The sequence below is a fragment of the Cryptotermes secundus genome, unplaced genomic scaffold (genome assembly GCF_002891405.2).
Source record: "Cryptotermes secundus unplaced genomic scaffold, Csec_1.0 scaffold395, whole genome shotgun sequence".
In the NCBI taxonomy this organism is placed as follows: Eukaryota; Metazoa; Arthropoda; class Insecta; order Blattodea; family Kalotermitidae; genus Cryptotermes; species Cryptotermes secundus.
Window position 1 is genome coordinate 674,078 of NW_019742967.1, and position 17,328 is coordinate 691,405.

General features: G+C 41.4%; 1 protein-coding gene across 1 annotated transcript in view; it reads left to right on the top strand.

Annotated features, from left to right (window-relative positions):
- LOC111873536 (M-phase inducer phosphatase) overlaps positions 1-12,935 on the top strand; it is a 58,994-nt gene extending 46,059 nt beyond the window's left edge. The window contains exons 4-10 of the mRNA XM_023868325.2: positions 2,041-2,260; positions 5,354-5,680; positions 6,929-7,099; positions 7,228-7,486; positions 8,797-8,962; positions 10,286-10,492; positions 11,445-12,935. Coding sequence (XP_023724093.1) covers positions 2,041-2,260; positions 5,354-5,680; positions 6,929-7,099; positions 7,228-7,486; positions 8,797-8,962; positions 10,286-10,492; positions 11,445-11,712 — 1,618 coding nt within the window. The 3' untranslated portion in view covers positions 11,713-12,935. The remainder of the gene's footprint in view (positions 1-2,040; positions 2,261-5,353; positions 5,681-6,928; positions 7,100-7,227; positions 7,487-8,796; positions 8,963-10,285; positions 10,493-11,444) is intronic.
- Positions 12,936-17,328: the final 4,393 nt, after the last annotated feature.

Consider the following 17,328-nt stretch of genomic DNA (forward strand, 5'->3'; position numbering starts at 1 on the left):
GGAGAATATTTGGACCGAAGAGAGATGAAGTGACAGGAAGTTGGAGAAAACTGCATAATGAGGAGCTTCATAACTTGTACGCTTCTCCAAGTATAATTAGAATGATCAAGTCAAGGAGGATGAGGTGAGCAGGACATGTAGCACGAATGGGGGAGACGAGGAATGCGTATAGGATATTGGTGGGAAAGCCAGAAGGAAAGAGACCACTGGTAAGACCAAGGCGTAGGTGGGTGGACAGTATTAAAATGGATCTTAGGTAAGATGGGATGGTATTGATTGGATTGATCTGGCTCAGGATAGGGAACAGTGGAGGGCTCTTGTGAACACGGTAATGAACTTTCGGGTTCCGTAAAATGCTGGGAAATTCTTGAGTAGCTACAGAATTTGCGGCTCCGCCAGAAGGGCTCAGCTCCATGAGTGAGTAAGTTGATCAGCAGTCCCACCGTTCTTCGCTGTACAGTCAGAGCTACTTGCAGTGTCGTTAAATAAGCACAAGTAACAAAGTAAACTTCGCCTGAGGGTACGCAATGCCTTCAGTAGTGAGCCTGACGGAAAAAGTGCCCCTTGTGTTCAACGATTTGGTGATTTTGGTTCCCTTATTTTGCTTAAAATAGAAAGCAGTAACTTTCCGATGACGTAACGGTACGTCACGAACAGACGTAGACGCATTATCGGAGATGTTTTTGACACAGTTTAGAGAATTTTAATAGGCAGATGATTGCGGTGCTTGTGTACTCTGTAAGGGCTGTAAATCGGGGCTGCACCAGATAGAAGAGCGACGCCATAAATGTTGGCAGCATTGCGCTTGCGCCATGTAGCTTGCTTTCCTGAAGTTCAAATATTCATATTGCTGCTCTAGTGCAGGTCATCTCATTGTGTAAACCTGCATAGACGTCATTTTATGCAGTCCGATGCAAATGACCTCACGGTATGGGATCAGCTAATGATGGCGTCTAGGATTCGAGTCCCGCATGTTGAGACTGCGGGTGTCTGGTATGTGACGCCGTCTAGTCTCATTAATGATACCAACTTTTCGGAGAAATTTATAGCCCTCATATTAGTGGTATATCAACAGGATCTTCCGAAACGTCGGTAACATTCTACCAGAGTACACGATGTCATAAATCCTAAGATCACGATGTAAATTTTCACCACCGGAAAAAATCTTGTTTCGTACCTACGTACATTTAGCGTAAGCAGAGCAGTGTGTGTAGGTCTCAAGCAGTTTCCATGGAAACGAGACGCAGAAGTGATGTATGTAACAGTTTACAGTGCGTACCAAAGATGCTATGAATCGAGCGAGCAGCCTCAAGGAAATGTTTTCGTTGATATTTAAGTCGTTTTAACATACAGGAGAGGGAGATTGGAAGGAAGGAGGGAAGAAAAAAGGGGCACAAAAGCGTATATAACAAACATTTTCCATTGAAATTTCAACGGGCATTGCACTTGTGGTCGTGTAGCGAAATAGATTGTAAACGTTAGAATGGTTAATGTAATGTTCTGTGGCCAGATTTCTTTCTAAACCAAAGGTAAAAAAGGTAAAGTTTTCCCTGTGCTTAACTAATTAAGCACTACGCTGTGAAGACGTATGGGGGAGTGGATGTTTGGATCCACATTCCAGGTCTCGGCACTAGTTGGAGGTGAGTGTTGGGCTCCACTTCCCGGCCGCTTTACCCTCGGGGAAAGAGCTCCAGGTGTCCATAGGATAGGAGACTGCGTGGGCCCCAAAGCTGGTCTGGACGACATGGAGAAGTGAAAATTCTTGCCCCTACCAGGACTCAAACTCCGGCCCCTTGTCGCCCAGCCCGTAGCCAGTCGCTATACCGACTGCGCTGTCCCTGCTCTCACTAGAAGGCACCGGTAACACACGGCACAGTGAAATATAAGAGGCATCAAATTTTGAAGCAGTTGTGTTGCTTTTGTTAGTTTTATTCGCGTGTGGGGGGACTCCCAGATGTGTCCCCAGTGACACTTGCTGTTCCTTCCTTCTCAGCGTTATGCTCCAGGGTGCTAATCCGTTCTAACGTTTGTGTTTTGCAGGTTGCTGAAGAACACCATCAAGCTGCCGAATTCAAACGGTGGGAACGTGAGCCGATCACGGGGATTCTCCCGCCGTATCAATGTGAACATGCCGGCATCGCCCCACGGCACAGCTCATAATGACAAGGAGAACATGGGGTGTGGGGGAGGCGCCCCAGCAACTGTGACTCCAGAAGTTAACACGCTTCCCTTTGCACAACACCTTAGCAGCCCTTCGAAGGTGAGAGTCGTGAGGTTGTGCACCCGTAGCTCAAAGTGGGAGCCTCTGCTCTGGAGAGTGCTTGTCATATCATCCACATTACTCGCGAGCATAGCGAGTAATGTGGACGCGCCTTTAGAAGACTGAAAGATTGTCTGTTCCTGGCTGTGTAGCTTGTTATGGTGTCGCAAATTAGGTCATCTGGTTTTCACTTCTTCAGATTTTGCAACAGTGATTCTTTTGCAGAAGAAGGTCAACAGCCTTGTGTCCAGCCTCCCAGCCTGGAGGCTCAGCGCTCTGTATGTCCACCAGTGACATGGTAGCCCACTTATATATACCCCCTAGGCAACAGGTTCGCTTTTCGTTGCCATTCTGCGACTTGAATGGCTACAGTGGAGGTATTCTAACCTGCCTCCACATGGACCCCCCCCAACATACGCTTTAAAAATAGGACCATTCAGAAATAACTAAAGTAGGTGTCAGCGAAGGTGATTTTAAAATAACATCAGGGTATATATTGTGACATGACTGTGAAAACGGAAGGCTAATTGGATTGGTCATATCTTACGCGGTAACTGCCTTGTAAAAGAAGTTATAGAAGGAAAGATAGAGGGGCGGATAGAAATGACCAGAAGACGAGGAAGACGTAAGAAGATGCTGGATGACCTTGGGGACAGAAGAGGATATTTTCATTTGAAGGAGAAAGCTCTAGATCGCATCAATTGGAGGAACTGTTTCGGAAGAGACTGTGGACCTGTCATCTTGACAAATTACAGATGAATGAATGAATGACTACTTAAACACCCGTTGCTAGGCAACGGCTCGAAGAACATGTGTCTGCGCAGCCCTGCAAGTTGTAGGAGGAACCCAATGTTTGGGGGTATAACTGGGACTGTTCCTGTGGGATATAAATATGGGGACCTGTCCCTCCAGGTTGGGGAGTCTGAATCTGAGACAATAAATAGTAGTCATGAGGCCTTCGAGTTTCGGACCTGAGGATGGCTGTGCCGGTGAATGCCAGCGGCAATTGTAAACGACAGACCCATCCCCTCATCAGAGAAGATGTTGCGTGCGGCCTATAACTGCAAGTGTTAAGTTGAATTAAAATACTGGTCGTGGGTCTCAAGGAGTTTGGCACTGAGATGGACTGATTGGGGTAAACCGCCAGTTGTAAAGTAACTCTGGCTTTGAGTTAGTCATGGCTTGGAGTTGACATCGTGACTTAGGAAGCAGAGGAGTGGTGCAGTCATAGAGGACTTCGTGAGCATTGTTACAGTGCATTGATTCCGGGCGTGTAAATCAGTGATACTGTTACAGTTATTTGTAGTTACAAGTGTTCAGCAAATGTAGTTATCAATCAGAACCCCATGCCTAGTCCCTAACACATTGCAGCTGGTGTTGAAACTGGGATTGGTTAGACTGATTGATTGGATTGAACTTATTGTTGGATTAAGGACTACATTGGATAATAAAATGTGAAGAACAACAGAACGTGTGCTGGTTGACATAAGAGGAGTGCAAGATGTGGAAACTGACCACGGAGACAAAGGCCATCCAAGTAGCGATGGAGGCCACAACAAAGACCGGCCAAGAAGAAATGGAAGTCCGAATGAGGAAAAGTGGAGACTGGAGTAAACTGCATTTGATCTGAACTGGAGAAGTCCATAAAAATCGGGTGGAGAACGTCCTGATGTCTTCAATGGATCCAGGGCCTCCATGAAGGACTCAACACAAAGACTGAAGAAACCCAGCTGGTTTACTTCAAGCAATAACGACGACAACCCTCAGTACACAGACCAAGAAGGACCTCCATGGTGAGTTCCACTGTGAGATAGAAACCACACGATGCAAGCTCGAAACACGACTAAAAGAAGTCGAGGCCCAAGTGGCACAGGAAGTTCGTGGCAGTACAGGAACTGACGCCAATAGAGTAGACACCAGAGTTATCACTCTGTGCTGTGTGCCGTCACCAGTTTGAGGCCGCAGCAGGACACTAAGTGGGCACCCTGTGCCACGTCTCCGCTTCCTGTCTTCCAGGGCTGGGCTTCCTATAGCCTCTACGGAATCCTAAAAAGGCGTTGTAAGAGATCATCTTGAGCACCCGGTCACAGTGTACAGCACTCAGCCGAAAACAAGGTTCCAAATCATTGGTGAGCCCCCAAACAGTTCACTCACTGTGCCTTTCCTGCACTAAACGAGAACCAAGGTCGTATCCATACCAACGTGATATTTGTCGACGATGTATAAGAGACAGGCAAAAATCAGCAGCTACTTCGGGGAGGCAAGAAAACAGCGGGCCCTCAGGCTTATCAGTACATGAAGGCTTGTGAGGAAACCATATGGGTCAAGGTGAAATAGATTCCTTACGTTTGGAAACTTCCACTGTTACCATCGGCAGGGATTAACATGATCATGTTCCTTTCATGATTGAAGAGCCAAAAACCCATTCCATCTTGGCATGGGAAACTGCCCAAGATTGTGTTTGTAATCTTATCTGTTTTTGTCATTGTTTCTCACTCTTTTCCTCTTTCTGTTCATTCCAGTGCTTTTAGGCTGCCTTAAATTTGAGCTTCTTTGTTCTCCAAACATTATTCTGAGGATGGGAATGGATGTAACAGGCTCAGGCTCATGTCCAGTGGTGGCCTTTCTCATTAGCAGTGTTTGAACTTTACGTTCTGCGGTAGTAGCGTAGTGGTTAAGGCACTATGCTACAAGCCGGAAGGTCGTGGGTTCAAGCCCCAATGAGGTTATTGAATTTTTTTCAATTGACCTAATCCTTCCAGCTGCAATATGGCCCTGGGGTTCACTCAGCCTCTAACAGAAATGAGTACCAGGAATTAATTAAATAATTTTCCTGGAGAGTAAAGTTCGGCCGGCGCATAAGGCTGACAGCCTTACCGCCATCTATGAGCCGATTGTCTAGAAAATGTGGGAACCTGAACATCTCACAACCCTATGGGCTTTCGCGGCCTGTTACAGGGATAGCTTTACTTTTTTCTTTTTTACCAGAGCTTTAATTAGGAAGGTATATCTGAGGGAAATGAGCCGTGAGGATGGAAGGTGAATGGAACTGTCCAGTGGTGTGCCATACTAATTAGTTCTTGTTTATTTTAGTTTGCAGTGCTGAGGCAGACTCCAAGCCCTTTGCGACAACGACAACCGCTAGAAGACCAAGACCCAAACTCGCAAGACAGTGGCTATGGAGCTTTCTTGGACAAAGATGAATCAAAAGCTGGGTTTAGGTTTGTGGAACCGAATGGGGTGGCCCCCAGGAGGTATCATTCGGAGCAGTCGCAGTCACCAAAGAAGGACATATCTCCCACCTGTTCTCCTCGTAATAAAGCCAGTGGACATTCGAACCCACTTCTCTTTCAAACTCTGTCATCTGGAAGCGAATCTCTGGATGAAGGTTTTATGGAGCTTATGGATCTGGAGAAAATGGTGAGATAGGTTTTTGCATACAGTAAGAGTGTTGAGGAGTGCAGTCACATATTTGTTATAAGTAAGTTATTTGTCTAGTAGACTCTAAAGGGTTCTGACACTGGTGCGTAACACTCAGAATTACTGGGTTTTTGGACTCGGTCCATGGTCCTGTATTCTAAAAACTAGAGAGCAGAACTGTACTTCTTTGGCTTATTTTGGACTTCATCCATCGTCTGGTATGTAAAAGACAAAAGACCATGACGTTTCGGAGACTGGATCTGTCTCCGTCTCAGTTGGGCCCGTTAGAAAGAGCTAGTCTCAATCACTGGACCAAATCCTTTCAAGTCTGTCTAGAGAGCAGAACGTTTCGGAAACCGGATCTGTTTCTGTCCTCAGATGAAGATCTAGACTTACATCCAATGATTGAGGTCACCTCTTTCTAAGGGACCAAACAGGCGTGTTTCCCCCCTCACCTGAGGAGGGAAGTTACCTTTCTGATCACACCTATAAAACAATGAATGTTTTAAGTTAATAGCTGATATACGTCTTGACACACGAATGTCTCTGCTGAACAAATGCTTGTGGCAGCTTGAGGAATCTGATAGGTTGACAGGTGGTGTGACTGACAAGGTTGGTCACACTGTGCACACAGCTTCTCCTAGCCTTTTCCTTACTCTTTAGAGCCCAAGTAGTGCACAGGAAAGTGCACCCCTCATTTAGAAGGGCAACATGGAGCAATTGAATTTAAATAGTGTTTGAAGTGTCAATGGATTTTTTGACACATTGATTCAAAGTAAGAATATATTTTGGCATATTTACAAAAATTTGCCTCTTATTCATGCCATGCCTGGTGATCATCCGTTAGAATTTGTTATTGGACAGTTTTATTAAATTTAGTAAACCCTTTCCAATTTTCGCTATACTCAGACGTCGGTATGAAACACTGTACTTGAATACCATGCATTTTCTTTGCTCTTCTCAGACAGTTCGCACATAAATTGCTAAATACTTAACTGGAGTAAGAAATGTTTTGAACAAAATTTGTATAGTAAAATGGAACACACATTTTAAGCCCAGTACATCGTTTTCACGTTTTACGGATTTTGAGATGATTACGCAGAGATGAGCCACCAGGACTGTGTCCCAGTGCCTTTATTTGTAAACTTGTTTTATGTAATGCATGGATAAACATAATGAATATCAGAACGTTTATTCAAATGATGACGTATTTATGCGAAGTAAATGTGAACAATTCTTGTTCTTTAGGATGAGACTGCACATCTTCCTCCAAGGCTATATAATCTACTCTCGGGACCTGTCATCAAGGAACCCCACACATCCGCTAATCTGTCATGTTCTTCAAAAGAAGAGGTGTCAAGGCCGACATTTCAGTACAGCTTCTCTCTGGGGGACAACCTGACACCAGCTTCAAGCAGGGTAATTTAACAGAATGTGGTGGTTGGACTTTGTTAAGGAGACAGCATGTTGGAACTGAAGTTATAAATTTTATTTGAACTTCAGACTTGAAAGTATTGATGGTGAACCTCCCTATATTTTTCACGCAGGCCCGTCATTCCTTGTTCAAGCCGTCACTTTCACCGTCTCCTCAGGAACAAGAGGAAACTGTCGGGCATGTTGCACTGGAGCCCCTACGTTCCTTCAAGCGCCCTGACCCACCGTGTGACATCGGACACCTTCCATCAAAACGGCGAAAATCAAGCTCTTTCCATCTTACGCAAGAAACTCTACAGACATCCACCTCGCTTAGTCTCGAACGAAGCTTCTCTGAAACAGAAGCTACCATTAAAAAGGCATTGCAAAGATGTGAGTATCTTTCATTGTGGCCACACAGTTCTTACCATCGTGTAACTTGTCTTGCAGAATATTGCATATGTTTTAGCAGATTGGAAATGGTTTGTAAGTAAGCAGTCATGGAAACACCGAGGAAAACCACAGAAAATCTCAGGTGGAATAGCTGGTGTCCTGGCTGAGATTTGAACTGGGGATCTCCTGAATGCAAGTGTGGAGTGTTCATTCATTCATTATTGGAGGGGGTGGGTTTCCCCACGCACCGCGACCAGTTGTTGATCTATTGTACATCCCCCCTTTGATATTCTACCAGTTGCCATACCCTTCTGGTACTGGTGCTCGCCCTGTTCAGCCAGCGAGTTCGGCCCCTCTACTAGCAGTGGTACTCGATACTTCCCCCATCTACCGGAGGCATTGGAAACTACTTGGGCGGGAAGCTTTTTACCTAATTTTGCTCAGAGGTCTCCTAGAGACATGAGGATCTTTTACGTGCCATAAATCTACGACATGGGACCCACGGCTTAAAGTTTCTCCCAGAGGACTTGTTCCCTGAATTTTTCTGCCCTTATAATCTGAGCATACCATGACATCGCCTTTCTTATGGATAGGGCATACAGTACTTAGGTTCCATTCCTCTGGGATTATTTCAGTTACCCATATCTTACCCGGGTTTGAACCCGCGTACCTTGAGTCATGAGGTGGGAACTTTACCCCTAGACTACGGAGGCCGCTGAGTGTGGAGTGTTACTGTTAGACCAACCTGCTCATTACTTTTCAAATTATGTTGCTTTGTATTCACCTGTTACTGAAATGTATCATACATTGCTTTATTTGTTGCTACATTACGAGTGTGTGTTCCCGAGCTTCAGCAGGAAGCCAGAACCGTAATATTAACATAGAGCTGCAAGAACAAAGGCGTCTGGTCCCACTGCAGGTTCCATTGGCATTCTGCTGTGAATGTAGTAATGAAACTTTGAAATCTGTAAAAAAGACAGGGAATTTCTTGACCAGTCGAGAGACGGTTTAGCTTTGTAGAGAGGACTTCGCTTCATGTAGACAGTCACTCAGCCAGTTAATGTCTTTACTTCTTTTGGACTTCATCCATTGTCTGGTATGTAAAAGACAAAAGACCACGACGTTTCGGAGACTGGATCTGTCTCCGTCTTCAGGTGGGTAGGGAAGGATACACCTACTCAGTTGGGCCTGTTAGAAAGAGCTAGTCTCAATCACTGGTCCAGTGATTGAGACATGGCGTCATGTCCCAGGACTTCACATTCTTGCAGATGCTGTAATGCAGTAATCAGAATGTTCAATTCTCTTGACAGCTACGCAGATACCGGACCTGATTGGAGATTTTAGCAAGCCGTTTATTCTGCCATTAATGGAGGGCCGACACCAGGATCTCAAGACTATATCCGCGGATACCTTAGCTTCCCTTCTGAGTGGAGATTTCAGTGATGAAGTGGAATCCTATGTTGTAGTCGATTGCCGGTAAGAATTGTTGAGGCTGCATTGTTTCATTTTGCAGTTCTTGCAGTGCAGTGTAATTATTTCTGTATTCAGTTATGTAATTAAGCTTGGGGGGGGAGGTTTATCCGCACCATTCCTGAGGTCAGCACTAGATTGAGGAATATATTGCTTCCATCTTCATCGTTGGTGAGTAAGCCTAGAAAGAAATCGCTACAAACAAGCAGAGCTCTGCTTGCTGCTGAACTGAAATTGATTCTTTCAGGGGCCTGTACTGGCCCTCCCTCACCATGCATTACTCTTCTGCCCTGATGATGGAGGCAACAGGTTCCTCTGAAACATAATGATGCATTGGACTAAATGGTGTCATATTCCTGAAGATTTAATATTCACAGTTACTGCCATAAGAACCTTAGCTCTCATGTCACTTGTATTAATCTTAAATACATAATCACCTGATGTGATCAGTTTGCAAGTGAGCTAATAAAAATTTTGCATCATCATATGGTCACGAAGGTTCTTCCTTACCTTTGTTGATCGGTGCACCGCCGGCTGCGAGGCACATAAAAATTTTACCAATGAATCCATACGCCTGATGGCCAGTAGCGTCTGGAATTAAGGGAAATTATTAATTTTGTGGACTGCTTGATGGCATTATGTTTCACGGTGACCATTGCAGTTAATGCATGGGAGTTTGTTTATGATTTGTCAGCAGTAGGTAGCAGTTATCAGCTCCATTAGCTGTTTGTTCTCAGTTACAGTTAGTGAGCAGTGTAGTACATCATGGCGTATACTTTGGAGCGTGTATTTCTGTATGGCACCTATGTGATATATGGATCCGCTGGAAAGTGTCAGCAGAAATTTCATGATGAAAGAATTTCCAGCAGACAGATAATTCATAGTTTGGAGAATAAACTTAGATTAATGGAACAAAATCATAAGCGCCGAGTGCTTACTGAGGAGAAGTTAGATGACACAGGGGCCAAACTTGAACATACACCTAGAAAATCACTGAAACGTCTAGCTCAAGAGGCTGGAGTGTTAAAGTCTAATGCAAGAAGGGCAACACAATTGCTGAAACTTAGATCCTATAAAACAACAGTAATATGTGCCTTGCAGCTGTGCGATCCAGCTAGCAGGGTTCATTTTTACAGTTGGTTTCTACAGTTTTTCAGAAGATAGGCAGATTTAGTGCAATGGGAATGTGTTGTTGGAAATAATGTACGTAGATGATTTGTTGTAGGAATGTGGGCCACTGTTAGATATGCTCCTTCCACATGTTTTGAGAATTAAAAGCAAAATATGAGGCAGTGCATGAATTTTACATCAAATTCTGTTTAATTGCAGCTATCCATATGAATACGACGGAGGACACATCAGAGGAGCTAGAAACATATATACCAAAGAGCAGATATTTAAAGAATTTGTGGATGTCAAACAGCCAGAACAGAATCTGGATGGAGAATCATCACAGCAAAACGAAGCATCATCGTCTAAAAAGCGTAACATTTTAATCTTCCACTGTGAATTTTCGTCAGAACGTGGTCCCAATCTGTAAGCATTCATTTATACTGAAGTTGCTCACAAATCTCTTCTTTCTTTGCACAGTGTTTATGTCTGATTTCTTGCCCACTCTGTCGTCTCTCGATGTTTTTTAGTGCCTGGCTGAACCATCTTGTTCTGGGTCTCTTTCCTTTACATTTTATTGTGTTGCTCTTCTTGGTACATTTACTCTGTTTGTTATTTTTATGTGGTCGAACCACTGTGATAATGTTTTCTTTTGAAACTCCTAGTAAATTTTGAATTCCAATTTCTCTAAAAATTTCATTTCTAATTCTCTCCCTTTGTGTTTTCCCTCAGTACTTTTCAGAGTAATGTGTGTATCCTTTGAATGACACTAGAATGGTATGAACGCTTGAACAAATTCTGTGCGATCCCCATGCCAGTTACTACATTACAAACAGCTTTTCTCGTTACCTGACACCTAATGTTACAGTTGGATGACTAAACACCAGCACTTCATAGTCTGGAGGTGGCAGGTTCATCAAATCTTACCAGCAGTCCTGATCACATTTTCCCGCTGTTTTCATCAGTCCCTCCAATTAGATGCCGCAGTCACTTGGTTTTATAAAATTCAAGGAACTGAAGTGTGTATGTTTGCTAGGGCTCTGATTTTATCAAAGCTGTTGCTGTGTCTTTTCTTGGAGTATTGGTGCTAAACCCGGAAAGCTGATATTGAGTACATAGGAAATTTGTTGTTAGAGAATTTGGTCATGGATCCAGAAAGTTTTTATGAATATGCCGTTTGTGGGTTTTATCAGGATCACAGTCTCGTGGGATGTGATGCCTTGTAATGTAATAGATATGTACCAACATTTTGGGGGCACTTCATCTGGAGCATTGGTGCATTAGCTACCAAACTTCATGTCATCACAACCTGTTTTGACACTAGATCCAATGTTGGTTTGTTGTTTCATGTTGAATGGAATCTGATTTTGTGGCGCAGGTTTCGGTTTCTGCGCAACTCAGACCGGGACTGGAATAAAGAATCGTACCCAACGCTGAACTACCCAGAGTTGTATCTGCTGCACGGTGGTTACAAGACTTTCTTTGAAAAGCACAGGGACAAGTGTGAGCCTTGTGCATATCTACCGATGCTTGACCCGGATCACGAGAGTGACCTGCGACTCTTCCGCTCCAAGTCGAAGATGTGGAATGCGGATAGTAAGAGTCGTCTGGCACTGCGCAGCACTCTCAAGCGCCTAGGTTTATAAAAATTGGCATTTGGATTTTAGGTGCTATTTTTATTGAACAAGCCCAAATCGCTTAATAGACTTTATGACACAAACAAATTTGATGATTGACATCATGTTTTATTGATATATTCCATAACTGCTGGTTAGAAGGTTATGTATTTTTTTATGGTCTAAGTCAATAGAATGATAAATATTTTGCTTATTTCAGTAAAATATTAGTTTTGGCTCTGATTGAAGGAATGGTTACATATCAGATTATGAATATTTGGACAATACAATGTCTTACATATTAAAAGTTGCAAATGATTTGGCATGTAGGTTTTGAAGATACTGCTGTGTGTGGTTGTTAAATTTGTCTGTATATGTTCTAATGTCCTCATCAGTGTATTCATCTTTAAGTTCTCTGTAGTGGCCAAAAATATATAAATGTATTGTGTCAAGCTCCGTCTACTTGATCACATTTGATATAGTTTGCAGTATCATGTCAGCATATAGTTAGTTGCACATTTTGTCAGTGGAGGAACCATCCATCTCTTCCCTCAAGTGGATCATGTTGTAGCATGATACATCACACGCTTCCCTGTTTGATTATGAAAATGTCTTAGAGCACGCTTAGTTTTCTTACTGCATGATGGTGAAATGGTGAAGAGAATCATCTAATTAATGTCGTAATATCTTTTTTCTTTGGCAGTAATCTTAATTATCACCAAGTCACATGATAATGTGCCGTGTTCTGGGAATGGAAAGAGAAATCAGCTGCTGTTAGGAAGACGTGTTATATAGCAGATGAAACTGTTTAATTTATCCTAAATAAAATTCCCTTTAATACGAATCAAGTATTGCAAACTTGAATAAAATATTTTAAAACGATTTGTGCATTAAATGGTATGCCAGGTGAAATGTTCTCTGAAAGAAATATTGGTGTTGTTGCGTTCAGTTTTTAAATTTCGTTTTGAAGTGTATATTCCAAAATATATAAGGAAATTCATGCACTTGTAGAAATATTTAGGTAACGAGTTTTATTCATTAAGCGCAGAGTAAAGAATTCCCAAGGCTGGAATATTGCTTCATGACTCATTACAGCCAAGTTTTTATTATAATTCCTCAGAGGTGCTCCACGGAGCTGCCGTAGCGAGTAGATTAGCAGCCAGTAACACTTAAAAGAGAACTGTGTTTTGGGATGTGATATCATGTAATCTGATAGAAGTTGATCAACATTTCAGAGGAATGTAATGCCTCAATCTTCATGGTTGAAGAGCTCTCATTTTACTTGCTGTCTGACCCTGAAGATGGAGGCAGTACAGTCCTCTGAAACATCAGTAACTTGTACAAGACTACATGCCATCACATCCCAGAACACAGCATTTTCCATAGTCACGATTGTTAAGTCCTCAATTCCAGCGAGTAACTGCTTGTACACTAGTAAAATGCCCCTGACTGTGGAAGGAATTTTGGTATAGGGGTGTTTACATGTTGGCAAGTGGGGAGTTAAGACCATGTATTGGCAGAAGTAAGAAGGTGGCAGTGTCTATTTGATGATTAAACAGAGGAAATCTAGCATTCAGACAAACAGGTTGTATTGTACTGAGAAAAATTTGGTAATGTCAGAACGCTAATTCTAATATTTTGTTTGCTTAGCAAAATCGTGGGGCTTGCTACATCAAGGGTAACACTGTAATCAGTAATGTTATATATCAAGATAATGAAGCCTGGCTTAAGTCAACTTTGATAAATTAATGACTAGCTTCTGAATGCCCATGATCTATTGATAATTGTGATGTAATGCAGTGTCCTGTGATTGCTTTGTGGATGCAGATTGTATAAACAGTTGTGTGGTTCACATATTGACTGTTTCATGATGTATAAATTGAAGAGAGAAAGTCTTGGTAAAAGAGTGGTACGTTGTAAGAGTGAAATGCAGATTTTAAATTGATCTTGTATGAACGAGGAAAGGGTGAGAGGCTATTGCAAAGTTTCAGCAGCCAGTACTTCTAGCACTTACATCAGATTGCAGAATTTAGTTGACAGTTGTACTGGGACATAGAAAGCATTAGGGGTGTAATTTATTTAACTCTTTGAAGCCTGACATCTTCTTTTCAAATAATATTTAAAGATTCAGTTCCTGCCCCACAGAAATCACTGCATCCCCATTACAAAATCCAACTGGATAACGAGCTTTAAGGAAATAATTGCAGTTTATTCTCAGAATTGTACAAAATATAGATATAATGCATGGAAAAAATGTAGAATTTTTTAATGTTGTGGTGGTAAAGATAATTGCCACTGTGCTTTGAAGGGTTAAATTACATCAAGTGATAACCAAGAGAGCACAAAAATAGGAACTGACTGTTCACCAGAGAGACTATTCCATGATGATTTCTTGTTTTTTTATGCATAATTCTGTTATAGTTCGGCTGTGAATTCCGCAGTTCTCATGAGAACAACTATTTGAACCTGAATTTTTTAATAAGAGGCTTGTACATGTGTGTGTGCAGTGTCTTAGTTGGTTTAATCATTTTACAAGAAAGATCAACATAATTATGTGAAATTTAAGGTTCTCACAGCAGTGAATGTGAACATGTCATCTGAGATATGATACCAAGTAGTCCTGTAGCAAACAGCACTGTGGTAGTCTCCCCCCCCCCTCCAATCTTCAGGACAGAAAAGAAGATGGATGCAGTAATTTCCTCCAAAATGTGGCAGATTACACATTCACATCACAGTCGACAGTAATTTATGAGACGGGGTTAAACCCAGTTTACCTTTTTCCCGGTACTGTGACTTAACAGGTACAGTATTTTGTAACTAACTTATCCGAATACATCTTCTGGATATGTGACATGGGAAATAAACTGACCTAGGTATCATTTTGAGTGTGTTGGCATCTTCAGACAAGTGCTTCTAAATTTTGAAATCATTCCCAAATGTCACCGATATATATGTCATGCATTGTCAGTTCATAGTCAGTGTGTGCTCAAAATTTAAAATGAGGTAATGATCAGTTTCCCCTATTTAAAATATGATTTCGATGTACTCGTACTTTCTTGAAGAGGTAATGCATAATTCATATTTTAAAGCCACAAATGGTTTTAAGTGCTGGCTTATGCCTGGGCTGTTTTTTTTTCTCTCAGTGATCTAAAAAGCATTCTGGACGGAAAGGGTCACTGCTTCTTACAAAGTTATCTCATGTATAGTAGAAAGGGTTCTTTGTGTGGACTTTGCATTAGTAAGACAGTGATCATATATAAGTATTTTGAAATTGGATAGCCATTTGAAGTGAATTTAATATTCTGTTCTTTGAATAACATTTTGGTAATTTTATATACTTTACTGTGTTGTTAAATTTTGTTAACTTTATGTAGCTGTAGTAAGGAATATGTCTTGTGTGTTTTTCAAATTGTGTACTGCCATAATTGCACGATGTGTCATGAATTGTATTGTATCACTACATATCCTATACATGAGTCTTTGACAAAGAAACAGACGTTATGTAAGAATATAGGATATAATGTATATCCGTAACAGGAGTTGAAATAGTGCCTTGTAAGGGCTGTGCATATAGGTGTAGATACAAAAGAGCAAAGCACATCTCTGCTGCTCCCCATCCTGGATAAGTCTATGTAATAGGCCATGTCTGGCACAAGTTTTGCTTTGTGCAGGCTTGAGAGTTTCCTCGTAATTTGACGTACTTTGATGAAATTAATTTTCATTTGTATAAAAATGAGTGAATATAGTTTCCAGATGTGTTCATATGATATTGTGTAATAAGTGCTACAGACCAACATTTCTGTGGTCTTTCTGTAGTGTTTTCAGTGCAATTTTATTACTTAACAAGGAGATATGCAGTAAAGAGGCCCATCTGACAGAAGGTATGTGATGTTATAGGTGTCTTTGTGACATTTTGTTTTCTTTTATGATATGTATGTTCTAAATGTGATTTTCCTCTCTTTTAAATCTTTTTTATTTGTATAAGTTTCTCAGTTACACAGGACTTTTAAAGAGAAAATGTCTTAAATTGTAGGATTTAATGTTTGTTTAAGACTTCATTTCCTAATACACAGTTTTTATTATTCATGCTTTAAAAACGTTTCAAAGATAGTACGTGTGACCGTGTTTCAAAATGTCATTAGGATCCCCACAGCTTCCTTCTGTGAACCAAATTTTGAAGACATTTTCAGGTAAAGAAAAATGCATAATCTCCTACAGATGTCGTGTTCATTTTATGATAGTTTGTACATCAACACTACAATTACTGTATGGTCTTAAGCAAAATATCTGTTTGTTTTTATTGTTATTTTTTATTTTTATTTTATTTTATGAGGAGTGTATTATATCTCAAATTGAACGAATGGGACATGAAAGCTTCTCATGATCAGTGTTGTAATCCCTGTAATGTAAATGCAGATTGTCCTATGAATGATGTGTTCTTAGTAAATACAGTATGGCTGATGAATATAGCATCTTCACTGTCATGGGAGTTGTTTAACCAAGTGCTTGGCTTGCAGTAAGCATCATATATCCATTCATTGCCAATTTCCCTGCTTAGAGTATTGTTACACATTCTCATTTCCCACAAATCTTCATTGGTTGACATCCAAATAATTTCCTTTTATGTCTCAGATCAAACATTCACCCCCTGCAATCAATATCCTCTTTCCATCTGTACAACATATGAGTATATCTTTCTATTAGCAGAATCTGAAGGTACAAAACTGCAAATACCAAAGTTCACCATTGGACACGATTCTGAGACAGTTCCATCCACCTCACAGCCCATTTCTAATTTACCAACTCTGGTACTAGAACCCACAGGTTCAACATCACCAATACCAAAGTCTGCCACTGGACATGATCCTGAGCCAGTTCCATCCACCTCCCATCTTCACAGTGCAGTCTCCTTAAGGTCCGGTCTTTCATTTTCTTGGTCTTCAAAATGGGGGTTTTCCAAGACGTCTTCCAGCTAGAATTGCTTATGTATTCTCGTTTTCCCCATCAAAACTTTGGGCACACTTCTTTACATTCATTAAAACGAAGCTGCCTTTTTCACTTATTACAGTGTATAGTTTTCATGTCAGGAGGTTTCTGATATAAAAATGAGGGTTGTGTAGTGTAATTCACTAGCATATGAGTTCATTTTGAGAATACTGCATCTGAGATGCCATGTGGTCTGGTAGAGGCTGCTGACATTTCCAAATAACACTGTCATCAAGGCCTAAGAGTAAGGAACCAAGCATTAAGTTGGGTTTGAAGATGGAGATGGTAAGTGTCCCTGAGATGATTATATTTTACCAGACATGAAGTGTTGCATCATAGAAGGTAGTATTATTCCTCATAATCGCTGCCAGAGAACTTGAGTTCTAACTTTCTGTGATTCAGTGTGAGGGTAAGTAAGTAGTCTTTATTGTGTTTGGGTTGTGACATCCATCTTTTAGAAGGATACCAAAGTTTTGGAAGAACGTTTTGTTTCTATCTTAAGGGTGAGAAATTGGTTGGGTTATGTAGGAGGGTGTTCACTCAGATCCAAGGGAAGGATGATTAGGAAGAAAAGGATCACAATTGTTTTTTATCAGTGATGAGCCTGTGATGCTGAGGGTAGACAGATTGAAAAATGTTACAATGTGCGTATCAGATTAA